The following is a 22,496-nucleotide window of genomic DNA, read 5'->3' as shown; positions in this document are numbered from 1 at the left end:
GTGTGGCTGAAGGACTGTTCTGGCCTTGGAGCTGTAACCTTGGCGGCCTCTCCTCCCCCAACCCTGCCTCAAGTACGGGGCCTGCCCAGAGGTGCACGTCCCAGGACCAAGCACGGCCAGCCAGGGTAGCTCAGCTGTGGCTCCCAGGCCACCACAGGCTGGTCTTTCGGAACGTGCACCTCAGGAATGGGCAGAATTCCAGCTGCCAAGTGCCCCCTGAGGCTGGTGGTTTCCAAGCCACATTCTGCAGAGCACGACCTAGAGGGACGTATCTCTCTTCTAGGTGCTGTGCATCCCATCAGCAAGTGGATGGTAACTTCATGGGGCCCTTACAGAAACACCAGAGCTAAAGTACCTACCTTAGTGCCTGAGACACAGGAAGGAGGACAGGATAGCCAGGCAGGAGGGAGTCAAAATCTAGAGGACACTGTAGGCCACATGCCGGAGGTATCTAGGACCCTACACTGGCCTTGTTGTGGTCTTACGCAGCTAGTTCAGGGTCACAAGCTTGAAAGCCACACCTCCCCCACCTATGACACTCACCTATCACCACGTGGTACCTGAGAGGGGGTAGTCTTGCACTGTTGTGTAACACTCCCCTCACAGATCCCCATAAAGGTCCATGATAGGGAGGGGCTCACTCTCAGTCATGTGCTTCCACTCTTGCACTCCGACTCTTGGCCTCCCCAGTACCTGCTTGCTGTCTGGCTTCCTGTGGACAGACTCCAAGGACAGGCAGCCCCGGTGTGTCTGTATCCCTCACTTTCCATTGACTGCTTGGGTGATTCAATGAAGATGTTAATGCTAAGATGCTTTGCATTTCTAGGAGAGGTGAGGCCTAGCAGTGATGGGATATGCACAGAGCAGCCAGGAAAGGGTGAATGCTTGCCGCTTTGTAAGTGTGTCCAGGTAGTTTGCTGCATGCCTCTTAGGGTATTATATTGTTGGGGAAGCTGGGACATAGGTCTTCAGTTTAACGGATGGGTTCCATGCTAATGATCATTTGTTCCTCTCAGGGTTTCGATTCTGACTGGACTGCTATGTGGACTTGTCATTTGCTAATTTCTAATGGGCACTGCTGTCACTAAACTTGGTTAATAAAGACTCTTTAACATATCCTAGACTTGCCTGGAGTGATTCTTGCACCGCTCCCTCTGCCCCTGCCACAACACAGCACCAACTGCAAGCTGCAGGCATCTCCACCCAAAATCATCCCACCTGCGGCAACATGGGGCACCACTGCTGCCTTTGTGGAGAGGAACTGAGGCAGGGTGCACCACCCCATGGGCACAGCCACACATGGGCATGGTCTTCTAGTAAACCAGCCATCCCACGGGCACTGCTGGAACCTTGGGGTCCAGCCCATGGTTCACACAGGAGGTGCTCAGGACCTGCATGTTGGACAGATGAATCTATCGACAAGCCTTGTCCGTCTCCCACCTGTAGTCCAGGCCCTCACCTCTTTAGGCCGCTCCAGCTCCGTCTGCAGCACCTGCTTAGCCAGCTCGGTCTCGATGAGCCGCTGCCGGAGCTCCTCGTTCTCCTCCTCCAGCCGTGCCCGCTTCTTCTCCACCACCTCAAGCTCCTTGTGCAGCCGCATGGAGATGTCCTTGGAGACCTGGGTGAGCAGTGTGGGGTGGGCAGGGTGTAAGAGGCTGGGCACAACCAGCCTGGAAGGCCATCCCAGGCTGGGACGCCCACTGAGGTCCAACTTCAGTGATGGTGCACCCTGAAGACAATCAGGGTCTCAATCTCACTCCTAGTTAGCAACTGGGGAAACTGAGGCCCAAAAAGGCTCACAAAATTTACCAAGGGTCACACAGGCACATATCTATGAACCAAAGTAATACATCAGGCATTCATGCTCCTGAAGGGATAACCCCGAAACCTATGAGCCCCATCAGGGGTGACACTGCCCCACGCTGACTACAAACCTCAGGCAGCAGCCTTCTTCCTGGAAGCAGAAGTGGGAACCAGAACAGGGTGGGAGACCCTGGAGCTAGTAAGCCCCCCTCTGCCAGGGACAAGCACGTGACCTCAGCAAGTCATGACCCTGCACTGGGCCTCAATCTCTCAAGTATAAGATGGGTATATAACAACAGGTTCCACCTCCCAGTCCCGCAGCTGGATTGAATCAGCCACAGCTTGGCCTGAGGCCTGCCACAGCAAGTGCTGGCAGAGTACTGGCTGTTGCTCCAGGAGCCTGAAGCTGGCAGTGGGACATGACGGCTGAAGGTCACAAGATGACCCTGAGGCCTGTTTCCAATGGTCTGGGTTGCAGAACATGCTTGAAACAACAGAGGTTCAATAGGTGTCCCAGCCATCCTGACAAAGATGCTCCCAGCTGCAGCCTCCACACCCGGGAGCTCCACGGCTTGCAGGACACCCCTTGTTCTGGCCCCTGCAGGTTGAGGGCAGAGGCCAGCATGCTTCACCCAGTCCTGATGAGGACATGAAGGTTTGGGGTAACATGTACAGGCTGGGCTGGCTCCCTGGGGTGGCCTCGTCTCTTCCCAGGCTCGCAGGAGCTGGCTGTGGGCAGAAGGCTCAGCATCCACGCTGCCACTGTTGGCAATAACTGTGGCCCCCTCCCTCCTGAAAGGGAAGAAGGCCCTGACTGGCCCTGTCCTTTCTGCCTGGGCCCCAACCTAGCTGCGTGCAGACCCCTTAGCAGTGTGCAAGCTAGGCTGGAAGAAAATGGTGGCCAGAGAAGAAACTGGGCAACACTTCCTGCTGCTCTGCCCACCATCTCTCTATGCCCCTGAAGATCACCAGTGACAGCTAGAAGCCAGCCCCTAGCCCCGCCTGGGCCACCACACTTTCACGCCCTGAGTTGGGTGAGTAGCCCCCCTTCATCGTAAAAGGGCTCTGCAGGACACACAAGGTGAGGCTGGCTGCAGCTGTCCTAGCATTCTGACCGGGCCACGTTCTGGCCCTGACCATTCTATCGGGTTAGCTAAAATACGGGCTGCTGCAGCCAATTTCTTCTCAACTGGATACACCCAGCCTCTTATCTCCTGTCCACTCCGTGTTGCTTACCCAGGGCTCTGGAGGTACATGATGTAAAAACAACAGCACGAGGCTGGGTCTGAGGGCAGCCACACACAAACCCAAGATTTGGTCAAGGTTATAGCATGCCCCCTGGGCATCCATGTTGGCACACCCCAGGAGTTTTGTGATGCCCAGTCCCCAAACTGAGGTACCTAATTTGGGGCTCACTCAGGAAGCTCTAGCATGGATGAACACTTGTTTATTTATGCATTCAACCTAACAGAGCTCGGGGTGCTCCAGGAATGGTGGGATATAGGGGCCAAGGGTCCAGCCCATATTGGGACCCATTCTCATCCTAGTGGACCAGTGGCAACCAGGGTCTGGCACACACAGGTTGGTGCCTGATAAATGCCTATGAGATGAGTGAACAGGTCTAAGACTCTGATTAATAGAAAGGAGGGAGGAGGAGCAGTGAATGACGGGTTACATACAGGAGGCTAGGGATGCCCCCTCAACATGACTCCCTAACCATCCTCCCAGGCAAGCTGTGGGAGCCAAGCCTCTTCTCCTGAACAGCCACATGCCACCCCACCTTCCCCAGACTAACCTCTGTTCACTGGCCCCTGCAGAGGTGCCTACGGGTTCCTGGATCCTCAGGGTTTCACAATATCACCCCTCCCTGCCCCCTACAGTCCCTGCTTGCCTTCTGTCCCATTCTCAGTGGCTTTTCCATGGCTTTCCAGCCCCAGTGGCAGCTTACAGAATTCAGAGTGCCCATAAGAGGCCTTATCCTCAGGTACCCATGGAGCCCTGTGCCCTACGAGAGGCCGACAGAGCGAAAAGCACATGTTGCTGCCAGACTGGGAGCCCTCCACCCTTCCAGCCTGAGCCTCTCAAACCCTCAGCAAGGTCTTGGGCTCTTTTCCCCATTCTGAGGCTCAGAAAGAAAAGTCACCTGCCCAAGGTCACACAACCAGGAAGTTACAGAATCAAGATGAAAGCCTTCAGCCTTGTTCCCCACCTAAACCTGCCGTACAACCCCATGGCTTAAAGACACCCAACGTCAGCATCCATAGTACGCACGTCAGGAGGCCCCAGGGCCTGGGCCGTCACCCCATAGCACTGGGGCTGGGACACCTAGCGGGACACCCAGTGGGGTGGGGAGGACAAGGCAGCTGTGGTTCCTGGATACCAAGGCAAATCCCCAAAGCCAATGTGAGAACAGACAGAAGTGCTCACCTATGAAGTCACCACTGACAGATCAGGGCACCTAGCCCCTGCTGGGTATAGGGACCCCATGTCACTAAGCCTCAGGGTAGGGATGGGAATTCCTTCAAAGAAGCATCACCATCCCCCCCCAACATGACCCTCAGCTCCAGGAGACTGGGAGGTGAAGTTTTCCCATGTTACAGATGAGCAAGCAACTGCATTGGTCACCTGGACAAACTCTCAACCAGATGCTTTTACCAGCAACACCCCATCTCTGTCACCCACCCCACTTCTGGCTACACAGCAAGCAAGTGGCAGGGGCAGGTCCTGAGAGAAGCAGAAAGTGGACAGCCTAAGGTCTCATTCAGCACCTACTCCCCAGTAACCCAACAAAACCATGGCAGCTCACTAGTCTGGGAGATTCAGTGGATCAGAGGAACCTCATCCGTAACAGAAGGGGAAACTGAGGCCCCAACAGATGGGGGTAGAAGAAGCCAGGGCCATGGTCAAGCCAGAAACGTCAGCTCTTAGGGGGAACTGGGCAGTATGGAAGGCAGCCCAGAAAAGAGATTGCCTCAGCTTGGGGTGAGGGAAAGAAGTGGAGGGCTGTAGAGAGGGAAGGGAACATGGGTGACACCGATTGGCTGCTTCAAATCCCTACAATAGAAGGGGCTCCTCCCCTTGCAGACTCAGCCCCTTTCCCAAGCACACCAGCTGCTCTCTGCCCCACCCGCCCAGACCCAGCACCACCACCCCCCACCCCCGCCAGGCCCCAGCCTGCCCCACCCCCCATCCATCTCTTTTTCCCTCAATTCTGAGGTTTTTGTGTGTTCCTTTCCTTGAAGTCCAAGACCTGGGCTCGCAGATTCCAGCAGAGTGCTGTTTGGTGGAGCGCTGGCTCGCCCGCCCCGTCCCCCAGTGGGGAAAATTTGAATATTTGTGCAGCTGTGTAGCAGGGAGCTGCTGCAGGCAAAGGCTCCCACTAACCGTTTCTGAGTGAGCTTCCTCTATCGGCCCCACACCTAGGCTCCCACTGTTCCGGCCCAAGCAGCTGAAAGCGCTGAAACCACAGCATGCTCCAGGAATCTTTGTTTTCTCCATGGTTCCACTGGAAGAGCTGTGGGGCTTGGCCCAGCCAGCATCTCTCAGCCATCTTTCTCCAGGCCTTGGAGGAAACGAGGGCTGGCTCACTCGCAGATCCCCTGGGCCCCCCACAGAATCCTCTCCAGCTCCCACTGCTGGCTCGGATCCACAGCCCCATCAGGCCTAAGCTCTAGTCACCCGTGCAGGAACACTGAGAGCCCCCTGACCTATTCCAGGGATCCCCATCCCCAGCTCCTACCTCACCCACCCCTTACACAGCACTGAGTTCTGGCAGTAGGGACCAGGCTGCCAGGCCACAGACCAGGGCTTACCCACCAGCAGAGGGGGTTCCTGGAGGCCCAGCAGCCTGACTCCTGCTGTGTTCCTCCTTCTCCCCAACCAAGCAGAGAACCCATGAAGGCCTGATAACCACATGGTGTGCCATCCTGAGCTGTCCTTTCTCTAAGCCTTAGGATCCTTATCCAGAAATTGAAATCAGCAACCCCACACCACACAGTGTGGGAGAAACTCTAACTAGAGGATACACTTAATCAAGTGCAGAAAAAAAATTGAAATCCATGCAATTTTAATTTTTTCCCCAGTCATTATTTTCCTCATCTTCCAGGGGAGGGGCAGGGGAACTGCTCCTTGCTGTGCAACTGCATCGGCATTCGGGGACTGCAAGGAGTGACGGTGGGGAGTCATTGACGATGCCTTAGAGGCCCAGGTGTGGGAAAGAGTGTTCCGAGGGTGTTACTTGAGCTTCTGATAGTTCTGAAACATGCACAGTTTCTGCATGAAATGTATCTTTTACTTTCATTTTTCCATCAACCTCCTGATGCATCCTGTAGCAAACGTTTCTGCATGCTTTACAGTTGCATTTTGCCCACGTTCTCTCGCTTAATCCTCACAGAACCCTGTGAGTCCATTTTACAGAGAACACTGAAATCGCTGGCTTACTCAAAGTCACTGAACTCCAGGCCGTCCTTGCTCCCCAAGCCTGACAAAGCCACCTCCCTGGGGCCATGTGGGGACAGCTCAGAGCCCAGCAATAGGTGTGTGATTGATGCAGAAGATGCAGTGAACAGGAGTCACGTCGGGGCATCACTTTGGGGCATCCCTGGTGGAAGGCCTATAGGTTTGCCAGGGATCCCCACCCTGCAGCTAGACAAACTGATTCCCAGAGATGTGGTATAACTCACCCAAGAACACCCAGGAGTGAGCCATGAGCTGACCTGGGCCCTATTCAGGTGTGTAGTTCCAGCACTGCGCCTCTGCCCCCCAACAATGACATCTGTAAAGGCTGACCTTGACATCCTGCTCCAGGCCACGGATGAGCTCGCCATCCACCTGGCCCGTCTGGGCAGCACGGAGGCTGCGGCGCTCAGCCTTGCGCAGCCGGTACTGCAGGATGCGACAGGTCTTGCTGGCCTGGTCCAGCTGCTGCCGCAGCTCCTGCAGCTGATACACATCCTCCTCCATGTAGACGTCACGCATCTCCAGCATCTCGGCCCGAAGCTCTTCGATCTCATCCTGTGGAAGGAAGGCAGGTGCAGTCAAGGGTGTGCTGGCCAGGAAAGAGATCCTCACAGATGCCCCGAGGCTGTGTCAGCCTCTGTGGCAAGGTGGATTTGACTGGTGTGACTTAGTGAAGGGGCCCGAGCCAGGGCAGGAATCTCGAATAACGAGAGCAGTCCCACATCACCATCAGAGGGCAAGTGATGAGGTCTGAAGAAGGATGAAGGGGCCAGGAGTCAAGGGATCTAGGCAGCCTCCAAACACTGGGAAAGGAAAGGGAAGACATCTCCCCTGGCCCCACCATGAGCAACACATTCCTGCCTGCAACTTAATTTTCAGCTCTTATCTTCTTTTCATCTTATGCATTTGAGAAGCAGAACGACACTCAGAGCACCCGTCTGCTGGTTCACTCCCAGATGCCTGCCACAGCTGTCAACAAGGACCCAACCACTTGAGCCATCAGCTGGTGCCTCCCAGGGTGTTTGTCACCAGAAAAGCTGGACAGCAGGGGGATGCAGGAACCCCAATCTGCATCTCATCACTCCTGATCCTCACCCGCCCCTCAGTGAGGAGAATCTGAATTCTCAGGAACCAGAAGACAATAATGGGGGATTGTTGTAACCAGTGATTTGTTACAACAGAAATGGGAAACCTAGGAGAGCCATCCAGTCAATATTTATCAGAGCAGACTAGGGTCTAGGTATTAGGCAAGTGACAGTGATATGAGTGGTGCTGTGTTGAAGGCCACCTCTCCAGAAGGGACATCTGAGCAAGAGGCAGGAACAGCTACCCAGAGAAGAGTCAGGGAGAGATGGTCACAGGCCGAGAAGGTGTGTGTGAGAAGCCTAGGGCAGGAAAGAGCTCACTGTTTCAAGACACAACAAGGAAACTGGGGCAACCATGGGACAATTTGAGAACATGGCCAGACGGGTGGGCCACACAGCACGTGAGGAAGGAGTGCGTGTCTGGATTCCAGGAGAGAGTTAAAGCATGACCTCACTTCCTCAAGGTGGCTCCAGCAGCTCTGTCACCAGCTGCCCCTACTTCTGCTTTGCAGTCAGTCATACATCTGCAATCCTGGACACGCAGTAGTTCTCTGGGTAGGACTGTGAGCACCCAGGAGCTGCTGCCTGCCAACCTCCCCCCTCAATGCCCAGTCCACGAGCGTCCACTGAGCAGGCTCCTGACCAGTATGAACTGGTGCCTGTCTAGGTGTAAACAAGAGCCAGGGTGAACCAGTCATTAGACACCAAGCGTGGGATGGAGCAGAGACACCAGCAGACAATGCTCACCAACCGCATCTCCGGACAGAAAATACAGGTAGAATCTCAGGGAAGGTTGCCACATCACCTGATAACTGTCCATCTGGGGCATGTGCTGGGGAGCAGGGCTGGAGGCGCAGTAAGGCACCGCTTCTGCCACCAGCATCCCACATGGGAGCAGCTATTGGAATCCCAACTGTATCACTTCTGATCCAGCTCCCTGCTCCTATGCCTGGGAATGCAGGGGGTGCTGCCCAAGTGCTTGGGCTCCTGCCACCCACATGGGAGACCCAGAGTTCTAGGCTCCAGGCTTGTGGCCTGGCCAGCCTCAACCATTGAGGTCATGATGGGTATAAGGGACAGTGAGTCAGTGGATGAAAAGATGAATGTCACAAAAAAATAAATAAGTAATTTTTAAGACTACAGTAGGACCCAGCACGGTAGCCTAGTAGCTAAAGTCCTTGCCTTGCACACACTGGGATCCCATATGGGTGAGGGTTCTAATCCTAGTGGCTGCACTTCTCATCCAGCTCCCTGCTTGTGGCCGGGGAAAGCCTTGGGACCCTGCACCTGCATGGAAAACCCGGACGAGGTTCCTGGTTTCTGGCTTTGTATTGGTGCAGTTCTGGCCACTGCGGCCGCTTGGGGAGTGAATCAGCCCATGGAAAATCCTCTCTGTCTTTCCTCCTTTCTGTATATCTGACTTTCCCAATAAAAATACATCTTAAGAGAAAAAAAAAAAACTACAGTTGAGAGAGAAACTGAGTCACAGGGAATGAATGACTTTCTACTAGCACGTATCCTGAGGACCAGAGAGAGAAAGCACCCAAGGCTGGTGCTGTCCAAAGCCAGGAACAAAGGGACTCTGCCAGGCAGGTCCCGGGGAGGTGAGCAGCTGGCCTCCCCGGCAGCAGGAGTGGCGACACCAGTGTCTGCTCCACTCATGAGCCTGGCTCTCTGACTGCACACCTGCTGGATGCCTGGTCAGGACAGATGCCACCATGCCAAATGATCAGCCTGGCAGGATAGCTCACCAATGGAAAGAGGACCCAGCCTGGGTTCATCCAGCACCCCCTAGGCCCGGGGGCTGTCCCTCAGGGCAGTGAGGGCCAGAATGGCAGCTGCAGGCCAGTGGGCAACAGCGAGAGCAGCCTGTGGTCTTCACACTCCTCTGACTGCTGTGGCCACCTCACAGCTGGCTCCCCGCTTAGGACAGCAGGGCAGTGGTGACAGGCACTTGCTTCTACTGTGCACAGAGGCCTTAGTCTCCATCGGCCCCACGGCCTCCCCACAGGGGTGAGTCCAAGCAGCCTCAGGGACCTCACTCACACAGAGACTCGCTGCCTGCCACCCCACCAAGAGGACAGGGAAGCATGCAAGAGGAGGAAGTGGGACAGTCAGTGATCACACCAGTCAGAGAAATGAGGAAGTGAGGGCCACATGCCACATTCAGCTGGTGAATTAAGGAAACAGAGCTTGGGAAGCACAGTCCCACTGGCGGAATCTCAGTTAGCCTCCAGCACGGACCATATACCAGCCCTTCATTGACTCTGCAGCCCAACTGACGGGATCTGGAGACACGATATGGCGGGGATAAGCAGACCCCAAGCTCAGAATGAGCTATAGGGCCAGTGTAGGGCACACCCAAACTCCCAAAGAGGGGCTGCAGTAACAGATGGAGGGCCAACACAGTGGTGTTGAATACTAATCTTCAGCTTTCAATGCTGGCATCCCGTAAGAGCACAGGTTCTAGTACTGGCTGCTCCACTTCTGACCCAGTGCCCTATGCTAAGGCACCTGGGAAAGCAGCAGAAGATGCTCCAAGTGTTTGGGCTGCTGACCCACATGGGAGACCTAGAAGGAGCTCCAGACTCCTGGCTCTGACCTGATCTTGCCCGAGCCATTGCAACCACTTGAGGAATGAACTGCTGGGTGAAAGGGGTGTGTGTGTATGTGTGTGTGTGTGTCAATAAATACTTTTTTTAAAAGGAGGCGTTTGGGGTCTGGTGCAGTAGCCCAGCAGCTAAAGTCCTTGCCTTGAATCCACCGGGATCCCATATGGGTGCCGGTTCTAATCCCAGCAGCCCTGCTTCCCATCCAGCTCCCTGCTTGTGGCCTGGGAAAGCAGTCGAGGATGGCCCAAAGCCTTGGGACCCTGTATCCACGTGAGAGACCCGGAAGAGCTCCTGGCTTCAGATCGGCAGAGCTCTGGCCATTGCAGTCACTTGGGGAGTGACTCATCGGACAGAGGATCTTCCTCTCTGTCTCTCCTCCTCTCTCTATATATCTGACTTTGCAATAAAAATAAATAAATCTTTAAAAAAAAAGAACCAGCACCCATTTGGGATCCTGGTTCTTGCAGAGAGAGGATTAGCCACCGACCACTGCACTGGGCTCCCGAGTAAATAAATCTTAAAAAAATACCAAAAACAGAATGACATTAGATCATAGGAGATGACCTGTCTTTACATAGGACCACACCCAGCTCACTGCAGTCACTTTCAGAATGCGTATTTTTAAAAAAATGTTTTTTAAAATAACTTTTCTACTTGTAAAACATGATCAGACAGTTCAGAAAACAGAAATCACGCCTCACTGCTCCACTGGGGGCCTGGCCCTGCTGAGAAACCCTCCCTCCCAAGGGTCCCAGGGGTAGCTGCCTCCCCGGGGCCTGCATCTCTGCCAGTACAGGATGCGGCATTCATGCCAGCTGTAGCTCCATGTTGGCCTGGGGGCTTGCCAGCTGCAGACAGAATGCCGGCCAGCCCCTCCTGGCACAGCCCCACGTAAGAGGCTGCGCTGACAAAGGCTGGGCTGTGGCCCTCACGCCCCAGTCTTCTAGGACGGGTGCAGCAGATGCTGGTAGCTGTGTGACTCACAGGCGGACCCTGAGCTTAGGGGTCTGTGGTGGGGGTCGGGAGGCCCAGGAGGGCAGGACCCTACTCTCCTCCAAAGGGTCCTGCTCCTCTTGGGGCTCCCAGGAGGCTTCTCTGGTGAAAAATCCAGCTGGTGGTAGAGAAGGAGGCGGGGGGGAGGGGGGCTCCTGTTAAGGGCTGAGGTGGCAGAGACAGACCTGCCCCCTCCTTCCCTGGCCGTTCTGTCAACATAGGGCCCTGCCAACATCTCCCACATCCGACCCCCAGCGGATGGAAGTGGGAGGGCCTTATGGCTACACAGTGAGTGGCTGGAGTCCCCCAGCGTTGGTGGGGAACCCCCAGATGAAAACTGCCACCACAGACAGGTCACGGGGTCTGGCAGCACTCAGCACAGAGCCCAGAACCCCTGATTCTCAACAGCCTGAGGAGGTTAGGCCAGCATGGCTCACCTTGATTATTTAGCCCAGACAGGAAACACGGAGTGGACAGGGCAGCCCAGGAAATAGAAACAGGCACCCAGGTGCTGCTCTGTCAGTCAGCACTTCTCTGTCTGGTGGTGGTTTATTTCACATCAGATCACACAGGCAACAACTGGTTACTAGCAACCAGCTGGGAAAAGCACGGAGCCTTGTGTCTCCTCCGCTCCTCCCCATAGACTTGTGCATCTGCCTGCAAGCCCCTCACCCTCAGTGGCGGCCTGCCCCTCCTGTCCTCCCAGCTCCAGCCTTGCCCCGTTCCGAGCCTCCTCACAAGCTGCAACTTTAAATTCAGCTTCCCACCTGCTGGAAGCTCATGCCCCGCCAAGCCCCAGCCCAGGCAGAGCACATGTACTGCAAAATGTTAGCTTAGGGTCTCTTCCTAACTCTGAGACAGATGCTGAAAATGCTCCTGTTTTGCAGATAAGCAAACTGAGATTTGGAAGTTTCCTGAGGCTAAGAAAAGGGAGAAATCGAATTGGAATCCAGATGAGCTGCAGCGGTGCATCCTAACTGCGTGCTCTCCTTCCAGGTTTCCTCAGGCCCTGCCCATGCGAATGGCCTTTGCCTGGGTAACTACTCTATGCTTCCTGAACATTACTTCCTCAGCATGACTTGAACCCTATCCATTGAGCTCCATGATCCCTTCTGCTACCAACACAAGGTTCTGGTCTCTTTTCAAGACTGCCTTCCCCCAGGGCTGGGGTAGGGTAAGGGCTGGGCGTTACTCAGGTCTGGTCCCCAGCACTGTCCAGGCCAATCGTGGCACTGAGCAGACATCCATCATGGTCTGTGAGCAGATGAGTGGATGAAGAGCTAAGAGTGGTTTCTCTCTGACCTGGGGCAGTGATCTGCAGCCCAGCTATGCTAGAGGCAGGGAGAGCCTGGGCAGACCCAAGCTGGTCTCAGACCTTCACGCCCCAGCACCTCAACCCACCACCTGCTCCCTACTACCACACCCTAGTGACCACGAGGTCAACCTGCAGGAAGTACTGCACGGGGTGGGGTGGGGACTGCTTCCCAGGAATCCTGAGGGAATCAGCCAGGAAGAGTCTCTGGGTCCCAGTGGGGTGCAGGGCCAAACATGAGCTCACACTGCTGCTAATAATAGTGTGGCCTTGCAGGGAGGGCAGCACAGGGTTTTACAGTTTACAAAGACATTCCATCTGAATCATCATGCTCATGCATGCGCAGGTCCCAGCGAGTGCTTCGGCAGGCAGCAGCCTGCTCTGCAGGGGACAGAGACTCACAGGGAAGGGGGCTGTCAGGTCCTGCCCACAGATCGGAGGTGGAGGGTGGTAAGCCACCTCCACATAAGACCCTAGAATTGCACCTCTGCAGCAGAATTTATGGACTTGGCAAATCACTTCTCTATTTTTGCTACCCTCTAACTAAAACCTCTCACTTTTAGCTTCTGAACCTGTGAACAAGCCAAGGCTGTATTAGCAGCTCCTGTTACTCTGCCACAATAAGAAATCACTTGCTAGGGCCAACACAGTGGCAAAGCAAACTAAGCCTCTACCTACTTCCCTACATGGGCACCGGTTTGAGTCCTGGTTGCTCCAATTCTGATCCAGCTCCCTCCTCGTGGCCTGGAAAAGTAGTCAAGGATGGCTCAAGTCCTTGGACCCCTGTACCTGTGCAAGTCCTGGAAGAAGTTCCTGGTTTCAGATTGGCTCAGCTCTGGCCATTACAGACATACGGAGAATGAACTAGCAGATGGAAGATCTCCATGTCGCCTTTCTGCATAACGCTGCTTGTCTAATAAACATAAACTGTTTTTTGTTTTTGTTTGTTTTTTAATAAAAGAAAGAGGCCCAGCGCAATGGCTCAGTGGCTAAATCCTCGCCCTGTACACATTGGGATCCCATATGGGTGCTGGTTTGTACCCCAGCTGTTCCACTTCCCACCCAACTCCCTTCTTGTGGTCTGGGAAAGCAGTAGAGGATGGCCCAAAGCCTTGGGACCCTGCACCCGTGTGGAAGACTCCAATAAAAATAAATGAGTTTTTTAAAAAAGTATAGCTCATTTGTTTAAAATAGGGCCTGCCAGGGTATCCTAGTGGATAAAGTCCTCACGTTGCATGTATAGGCATCCCATATGGGTAACCAGTTCGTATCCCAGCTGCTCCTCTTCCCTTCCAGCTCTCTGCTTGTGGCCTAGAAAAGCAGGAGAGGACGGCCCAAGGCCTTGGGGAGGCCCAGAAGAGATTCCTGGCTCCGGATTGATGCACCTCTGGCCATTGCAGCCACTTGGGGAGTGAACCAGCTGATGGAAGATCTTTCTCTCCATTTATTCTCTCTGTAAATCTAACTTTCCAATAAAAAGAAATGAATCTGGGGCCTGGCATGGCCTAGCAGCTAAAGTCCTTGCTTTGAATGTGCCAGCATCCCATATGGGTACTGGTTCTAATCCTGGCAGCTCCACTTCCCAGCCAGCTCCCTGCTTGTGGCTTAGGAAAACAGTCGAGGATGGCACAAAACCTTGGGACCCTGTACCCATGTGGGAGACCTGGAAGAGACTCCCAACTCCTGGCTTCGGGTTGGCTCAGCTTCAGCTGTTGTGGCCACTTGGGGAGTGAATCATCGGACAGGAGATCTTCCTCTCTGTTTCTCCTCCTCTTTGTAAATCTGATTTAGCAACAAAATAAATGAATCTTTTAAAAAAGTGAATCTTTAAAAAATGATAAAAGAACAAAAGCAATTGCTTTCACATCCTCTGACAGTTGCTGCAGAAATATCAAAATATTATCTACACTCAGACGTATGACAGGGAGCAATGCTGTGGCATGGCAAGCCAAGTCTTCACCTGTGACATCAGCATCACCGGCTGGATGTTCCTAGTTCCTGGCTTCAGCCCAGCTCAGCCCTGCCCATCGTAGCCATAATCTGGAGCGTGATCAATGGGAGGTCTCTTTTCTTTCTTTCTCCCTGTAACTCTGCCTTTCAAACAAAATAAATCTTTTAAAAAATCAAAAATGAGATAAAAACTTTTCTTTTATGTATTTGAGAGACAAAGCTCCCACTTGTGGATTCACTCTGAAAGAGCCAACCACAGCAAAGGCTGGCCCAGGCTAAGCTCCACTGAGGCCAGGAGCTGGGAGCTTGATCCAGGTCTCCCCAGGGGTTGGCATGGGACTGCCTGAGCTACCATGGCCACTTTCTACAGTCTTTCTTAGCAGGAATCTAGAATGCAGGGACCCCAGAACAGAACACAGGCACTGACCGCAGGCCAAACTCTCACTCGAGCATTTCACCGTAAACCCTTGAAAACAGTCTCAGCGGAGAGCAGAAAGAGCACGGAGCCTGCATTGCCGCAGCCTCCTTGTCCACAGGGCCTGGACCCTGATCTCCACCACTGGGACCCAAAGATGCAGGATCACTGTTCTGCTCTCCCACACGTAGCAAATGTCCAGGAAGGGAGCATCCCATAGGCAGCCCGTACCAACCCACAAATACGCTGCCCTGCATGATAAGGATGGGCAGACACTGAGATCTGGGGGTCACAAGAGCCCTTCCAAGGGCATGATGGGGTCAGCAGGCAGGAGACAGCGGGCTAACAGTTGGGAATGATCATGACCCACAGGAGGTCCTATTGCCCAAACACGGGATGTGGTGATGGGAGGTCCACCCCAGCCACAGCCCGGCACTGGCCGTGAGACAATGGGGAAGGCAACAAGGGGACATAAAAGTTCCTGAAAGTGGGGTGGGGAGGTAAGGGGTAGGGCGCTGTTCTAGACCATAGTCCCTCCCTCCCTCGCCCTGCCACTGTCTCCCAGGAGCCCAGAACTCCATCTGGATCTCTCCCATGGGTGACAGAGACCCAAAAACTCCAGCCATCACCTGCTACCTCCCAGGAAGCACATCAACAAGGAAACTGGATTAGAGGCGGAACAGCCAAGTGGCAACTTAACTGCCATGTCCAGGGCCCATCTAGAACCTTCCTGTGCATGTGGACTGCAGCAGGGGTTGTGGAATCAGATGCATGTGTTGAAATTCCTCTTCCCAGATGGGGATTGTTTCACAGAGGGCGAAGTTACAGCCTGGGACATGTCAGAGCACTGATGTATCTCAGAGTCTCCATTTTTGATCTAACTTCCTGCTAATGCACCTAAGATGCAGCAGATCATGGCTCCCATCCTGTGGTAGTCCAATGTTTATGTTCTCATACAAATTATTACTCAGTACTCCTGACCTAAAATAAATGACAGGCATTCAGCCAGCAGTCAAGCCACTGGTTGGCTGACATGTCTGCATCTCTTACAGGGGTGCCTGGGTGGAGCCCCAGCTCTATTCCTGGGTTGAGCCTCCAGCTGTGGTGCATCCCAGGAGGTAACAGGGGGTGACTCCAGCGATAGAGTCCCTGGACTGAGTTCCCAGCTGCTGACCTCAGCCTTGTTCAGACCCAGCCATTGCAGATATTTAGGGAGGGTACCAGCAGATGGGGTCTGTCTCTGCCTCCCAAATAAAGGACAAAGAAACACCAAGCAAAAACTCTCCAAAACAAAGTAGAATTAAACCTCCATGACTGTGTACCACCCTCAAAACAAAAACCCGATGCCATCATAGGGCTCCAGGCCCCTCCATCTCCGAGCTTCCTCTTCCCGGCTCTTCTAACTAACCCCCAGCTGCTCAGGTGCCAAGTGACAGCTGGCCTGTCCTCCTTCCCCCAAAGCCTTTGCACCTGCCTCAGTGGGGCTATCCCTGTCCTCATTTCTGGCCTGCTCCTCCTCCTCCTCCTCCTGAAGCCTCCACTTTAATGCCACTTCCCCAGGGAAGCCCTCCGGATCAGTCCAGGCCCATGATGTCATCCCAACCCTTTCTCTTTCATGGTAGCAACCTCACTGCTTGTTTGCTAGCAGAATATTGGTCTCCAACTAGAATGTCAGGGAACCAAGAATGCACAGGAACAGCTCAGTAAATTGCTTCTGAATGAATGGTGGTCTTTAGGAGGCTGGGTGACCACCCCACTCCACCCCTGCCACAAACTGCCTCTATTTGATTTGCAGAAATTCTTGATTCTGGGAAGCCTATGTCCACAGAGCAGCCCATAGCTTTCGGGTCTCAGCCCACAGACCTCCCCTAACAGTAACACCTCTTTTCCAGGGTCCTAGTTGGGTCCCAGGACCTGAGCAGACAGAAGACAGAGCTGAGCTAGGAGCACCAGAACCATCACTCCGCATGAGGCAGCCAGGCCAGGGGGAGTGGGAGGCCTTGCCTGGCACCGCCCTGGCCACCACAGCACCTCCCACAGAGAAGGCCCATCTGCCACGCTGGCTTGAGGCCACTCACCCCAGCCCTGGAAGGGCCGCCCAGCCGGGTAGGCCAGCACAGTGACCACAGCCCCACCCGAGAGGCCACAGCAGCCATCTGCTGTCCCTTCTGCCTTTCCCTGGGGGTCTGTCAGGGCTCCAGATGAGATCATTACTTTTGAACCCCAAGGAGGGGGCAGCAAAGGGCTCAAGAGAGCTTGTTCCCTCTTAGTTGGAGTGCAGATGCTCTGGGCTCAGCTGCAGGAGAGGGAACCCACAGCCCCTCCCTTTAGTCAGGAACACTGAGGCCTTAAGGGGAAAGGGGACAAAGGTAGAGTTCCCCCAGAAGACACAGAGCCCAGCAGCGGGAGTCTCCTAGCCCCATCTCCCAGTCAGAGTTCCACCCAGCTGAGCCTCCTTGAATGGAACCTAGGCTGTGGTCTAGGGTCAAAGGTCAGGGTCAAAGTGTGCAAGGAACAAGCTGGCACAGCCAGTTATGCCACCAAGTGCTCTGCACCACCAACCCCAGGGCCACCTGGCTGTGGGATCACAGGGCCTCCATTTGCAGGTCAGAGCAACAAGGGAAGAGGAGGGTTGGGACATGCCAGGTAGCATGGGGTCTTTTGCATTCTAAGCAGTGCCCAATGGGTGAGGAACCAGGGATCAGAAGTGAAACTGCTGAGGTCTCCATGCTATGTGGTAAAGCCAAGTGTCAAGTACACAGTTTGGGCTTTTGAATCTGGACTCGACAGTCTGCACAAGGGGACAACCAGGACTCAGTAACAGCAAACATTTAGGCTGGGACTGGACAGCATGTGTATGCACGTGTGCATGTATTTATGTGTGCACATGTGTGTGTGCGTGTGCAGGCGCAAGCATGCATCAGGTGTGAGGAGATGCCCAGCAACCACTGTCCCCCAAGGACTCCCACGGCTGGACACAAACTCCACTGTACCCCTGCTGCTGACAGGGGTGCTTAGGCTAGGGAGCACAGACCACATCCCTGGCATCCGAGCTGTGTGAACAGGAAGGAAGGCAGTGTTTGGAGCGAGCCTGGTGGAAAACATTCTCCAAGCTGCCTTTGGGCTGCAGCCAAATCCCTCCCTGGGAGAAAAGCCATCCAAGGTCTCTAGGGAGGGAACATGAGGCTCTGAGGGTCCTGGAATGGCTCAGGAGGTGGGAGGGGTGTGACTGGAAGCTCCAGGACACCGCAGTGCACCTCACGGGAGCCTATGAACCTCTGCTCCTGCTGTGTGTCCCAGCTGACATCCTGGGCTAGCCCCTCTGCCTCTTGCCAGTTAGTGCTGTATGACTTGAGTCTGCATGAGTCTAAGCCTAGGCCTGTGTAGGCCAGGCATAGGGGCCCTGCAGGACCACAGTCCCCTGACTGCTGCAGTGGCAGAGGCCCCAGAGGGGCCCACAGGAAACTCCTAATGCAGGCACTTGATAGAGCAGAAGGTGCAGGAGCAAGCAATGTAGTAGAAGAGCAATCTGGACGCCTGGGTATGGGGGACCTGCTGAGAGCACGGGAGATGGGAGGTAGGTGAGGCTGCAGGAAGTCAGCCACCACAACCAGAACCAGCCTGGCTCTGGTCCACACTTAATACCATCCGGCTGGGGGATGCAGGGTTGGGGGAGCTCCCAGGCCCTCTCAGTTTTCATCATGCCTTAGGGCAGCCAATGGCCCCACTAAGGATGCAGATGGCACAAACGTGGGGCCCCAACGTGACAGGTCAACCTGGCCCAGAACACATCAAGTCTCAGCTCTTATCCTACCCCAGCTCCAAGTTCCTTTCAGCTCCAAAGGAGAGTAAACATGACTGTGATTGAGGTCATGTGTGGGGTGGGGGGTGGACAGGGAATGACCTCAGTAAGAACCCAGGCTGCTGGGCAACACTGCCTGCCCTCAGCCAAGCCCCTCCATCCACAGCCCCACACCAGTCCTCCCAGGTGCCCTGCAGGAAAGGAGCAAACAGGGGCTGAATCGGTGACATAGAAGGTGAGGCTGCATGCATCCCATGTGGATGCCAGTCTGCATCCTGGCTGCTCCACTCTGGATCCAGTTCCCTGCTGGTGGCCTTGAGAGGGGATGTGGAGAATGGTCCAAGAGCTTGGGCCCCTGCACCCATGAGGTACCCAGAGGAGGCTCTGGCTTTGGTCTGGCCCTAGCCACTATAGCAGATGGACGATAACTCTGTCTTGCCCTCCCTCTCTGTGATCCTGCCTTCCAAATAAATATATACACATTAAAATGAGGGGAATGGTAAATCCCCATCTTACAGGCAGAAAGACAGAGGTTTAACAAGGGGACTTGTATGTCTCATGCCCAGAGATGTGGCTGTAAACTGAGTTTCGTCCCAAGCGTCACCCAGACCATACAGGCTTCCTTCACTGCCCAGATCCCCAGGGCTGGCTAGGCCTCATGCCCAGTGCTACAGACACAGGGACAAGGGGCAGCCCTCAGCCCTGCTGTAAGGCAACCCAGCCCCTCCCAGCCAGTGCCCACAGGGCATTCATGCCCCTGCCTCACCCCTCCCCAAGCTCTCCCATACTGCAACCCTCCAGCTCTGGTTTCAAGCCTGCAGCCCTCCCCCTACTCTGCCAGTCCTGACTGGACCTTTCATTCAGTCACCAGCTCATCCTTATCAAGCCCCTACAATGTGGCAGGCTGTGTGCTAGGAGCTGGGCACAAAGGCGAACTCAAGGCTAACTGAAAGCCTCCTCCTCCGCGAGGCTGGCCAAGCCCCTCCCAAGTGCCCACACGGCCTCTGGGCCCCTTCAAGGCCCCCAGATGCTACTGGGTGCTCTCCACAGCCCCCAGCAAGGAGGAGGGGAAGGAGCAGGGGAACAGGAAATTCCACAGGGAGGGCAGGGAGTTGCCCAGGGCGGTTTGAGGCCCACTGGGCCCAGGCCCAAGTGCTGGGCATCATGGACAGAGGGAGGGACTGCTGTACAACTTCTGTTGGAGACCTGCCAGCTGCATCCACACATCCCCTCACCCCTGGCCCCAGCAGGCTCCTAGCACTCCTAGCCACGATGGAAACCCAAGGTCCTGGCCACGCAGCTCCCTGTGCCCAGCAGCATTGTGGCTGAAAACCCCATGGAGGCGCTGAGAACAGTAGGAGTTTGTACACACTAGCTCAGGGAGACACCGCTTGGGGTTTCCCTTGCCTTCATGAAGGGGCGAAATGGCACCACCAGGCTGTGGGTGTGCACGTGCCTAGATGCCCTGCTGTCTCTCTGGACATACATGTGTTCTCTGCCTGCGTCCATGACTGCGGGTCACACCTGGGTATGGCTGCCCTCATGGTGTCTCCGGGAGGGGGCTGTGAGCCCCAGCTGGCAGCTATGCCAGTGGGTCAAGGCAGAACCATGCATCTTCATGGAGGCCAGCGCGAGCATGTCTGTGTCCATAGATCTGTGCCTGGGTCCATGTACTTTTGACTCTGGGAGGGTAAGTTACGTGCTAAATGATGTGCAGGTGGGCTTCTAGAAGCACCTGTGGGTGTGTCAGAGGCTGGGACAGAGAGCCTATGTGTGCATGTACTCTCAGTTGTGAACATGTAAACAAGTGTGCAAGTCTGTGCGTGCAAGACAGCACCTAGGGACACAGGCTCAGCACCTCTGCAAGGAACGCAGGCAGCCCTGGGAGTGCCAGCTCCACCCTCCAAGCCTCAGCCTCACATTTTCCATCTCATTTTCCATCTGGCAGGAGCAAGATGGATTCTTAAAGACCCGGTTCTCAGAGCAGCCTCACGGACGAGCCAGCTGCTCCGCCAGCCATAATGATAGGCCCTCTCCCCTCTCCAGGACCAAGCCAGTGCCTCCCGCTACATTTTCAGGAGCCAGGAAGGTAACAGCTGCATGTGGTGGTTTACTGTGGCATCACTGGGTCCACTCCCATGCAGTGACTGGTACCCAGAAAACACCCACGACACGAAGGTGTGGACATTTAGCCAAGAGGTTAAGATGTCTGCCTCTTGCATCAGAGCACCTGGGTTTGAGTCCTGGCCCTGGGCTGACACCGGACTCCAGCCTCCCACCTGAGGCTGTGGTGAGGGCTCAGGTCATCAGGCCCCCGTTACACAAGTCGGAGTCCCGGATCGAGTTCCCGGCTCCTTCGCTTCAGCCCTGACCATCGAAGACATCTGGGAAGTGAACTAGCAGATGGGAGATGTCTCTTGTCACTTGGACTTTCAAGCAAGTAATAAAGAGATCAAATTTGGAAAAAAATAATAAAGACCGCCAAAGGCGTTGAACACAGGCCTCGGGGAGCAGTGGGCAGGAGAAGGTGACTGGGTGGGCACTGGCATTCACTGAGTGCTGGCACTGCACCTCCACCTTGAACAGGGTAACAACTGCGCACAAACAACCAGAAGCTCCAGGCTCTGGTCACGCTGAACAAAGAGCAGGACCTGGGGCTGGAGTCTCAGCTGCACACCCTGGAGCCTCCACACACTCATCTGTACAAGGGTGGCTTCCTCGGGCCTTCCGAGCTGACATTGAGACTGGCTGCACTGACATCCGGAACCTCGGGGAACAGAAGCTTGTCCTGCCTGACCAACTCCTCCTGGATTCACCCTCCAGCCCTGTTCCCCTTCCCCTCCCCCCCAGAGTTCCTCTGAGAAGGAAGACGCAGACATCCTGTCTGCTCATTGGCTAAGAATAACAACAAAGCCCCAGGATTCCACTGTTTGAAAAAAGGCCCCCTGCCCATCCAGATCCCCTTGACTGATCCCAACAACTCTATGAGGTTGTCCAGGCAGCTTCCATTGATGGGACAGAAACAGCACACAGACCAAATAAGTTGCCTATGACCACACAGTGAATGGTAATAACATCAGGTGTCAAGGCAGGTCTTGGGGCCCCATCTCTGAGTCTCCCATGCACACTGGGTGGGCTCCCAGCTTTGTTTATACATCCTCACCACCCAGTGATGGGTGATGGGGAGCTGGGAGATCTCAGACCATCAGGGGCTAAAGGTGAACTCCAGCTGATTGCTTTGCAATCAGACCTGCACGCCAGAACCTAGAGCCAGCAAGTTCCCTGGACTAGCAGGACCCAACGTCAAGGTCTGCGGCCACTGCACAAGTCTCCCCATGAGCCTCACTGAGTCATTGTGACCGCCACCAGCAATGCGGACCACTCAGAGATGCTGCCCACCACCTCCTGTCTGGGCAAGCCAGCCTCATTCACGTGAGTTCCAGCACTTGCACCATCCTCCCTCCCCTCCTAAGAATCCCCAGGGCTGACAGTCCCCAGTGCCTGGCAGGTGGGTGACTCCCAGCAGGACCTGTCCTGGCCCTCAGGAGCAGGGTGGCTGCAGGGACAGGCAGCCCAACAAGAGCTGCACACACACTCACTGCACGCCCAGCTCTAGGACTGCTGGAGCAGTGGAGTGAGGGACTGAGCCGAGCAACCACAGGTGACCCCCACTCCTACTCAATCTCCTGCACCTCTCTGACCTTGGTACTGTTTTCAAACTCACTTCCTGAAGCCTGGAATACTTTCTATAGCTCCATTCTTGGCAGGCACTGGGTCACCCTTCAGCTCCTGGCCTCTTCCAGGTACAGGGACACACTACCAGGTACAGGGGCACAATGCAGCCCTTCTCTCCACCACAACACGTCCCTCAGTCTCCCCCACAGTTCCACCATTGTACACCCCACAAATAAACAGTGGCAGAAGGAAAAAAAAAGCCCAGGCTGCCTGGGCATGGAAGAACTGCGCCCCCCATGGCCCACCCCCATGGGTCCACCCCCACCTGAGGCTCACCATGTACCAAGCATGCACCATCACACCTAGTCCTCAGGTCAGAAGGCACGTACCA

General features: G+C 55.0%; 1 protein-coding gene across 2 annotated transcripts in view; it reads right to left on the bottom strand.

Annotated features, from left to right (window-relative positions):
* The window catches only part of SOGA1 (suppressor of glucose, autophagy associated 1), a 78,702-nt gene that overhangs the window by 32,330 nt on the left and 23,876 nt on the right, over positions 1 to 22,496 (bottom strand). For both annotated transcript variants that reach the window (XM_058679918.1, XM_004585790.2), the window contains exons 2-3: positions 6,592 to 6,816; positions 1,460 to 1,618 (exon numbers count right to left, since the gene is read on the bottom strand). In XM_058679918.1, the coding sequence (XP_058535901.1) occupies positions 1,460 to 1,618; positions 6,592 to 6,789 (357 nt within the window). In that variant the 5' untranslated portion in view covers positions 6,790 to 6,816. The remainder of the gene's footprint in view (positions 1 to 1,459; positions 1,619 to 6,591; positions 6,817 to 22,496) is intronic.

The sequence above is a fragment of the Ochotona princeps genome, chromosome 22 (genome assembly GCF_030435755.1).
Source record: "Ochotona princeps isolate mOchPri1 chromosome 22, mOchPri1.hap1, whole genome shotgun sequence".
Lineage (NCBI taxonomy): Eukaryota > Metazoa > Chordata > Mammalia > Lagomorpha > Ochotonidae > Ochotona > Ochotona princeps.
This window is presented reverse-complemented; position numbering and strand designations above follow the sequence as displayed.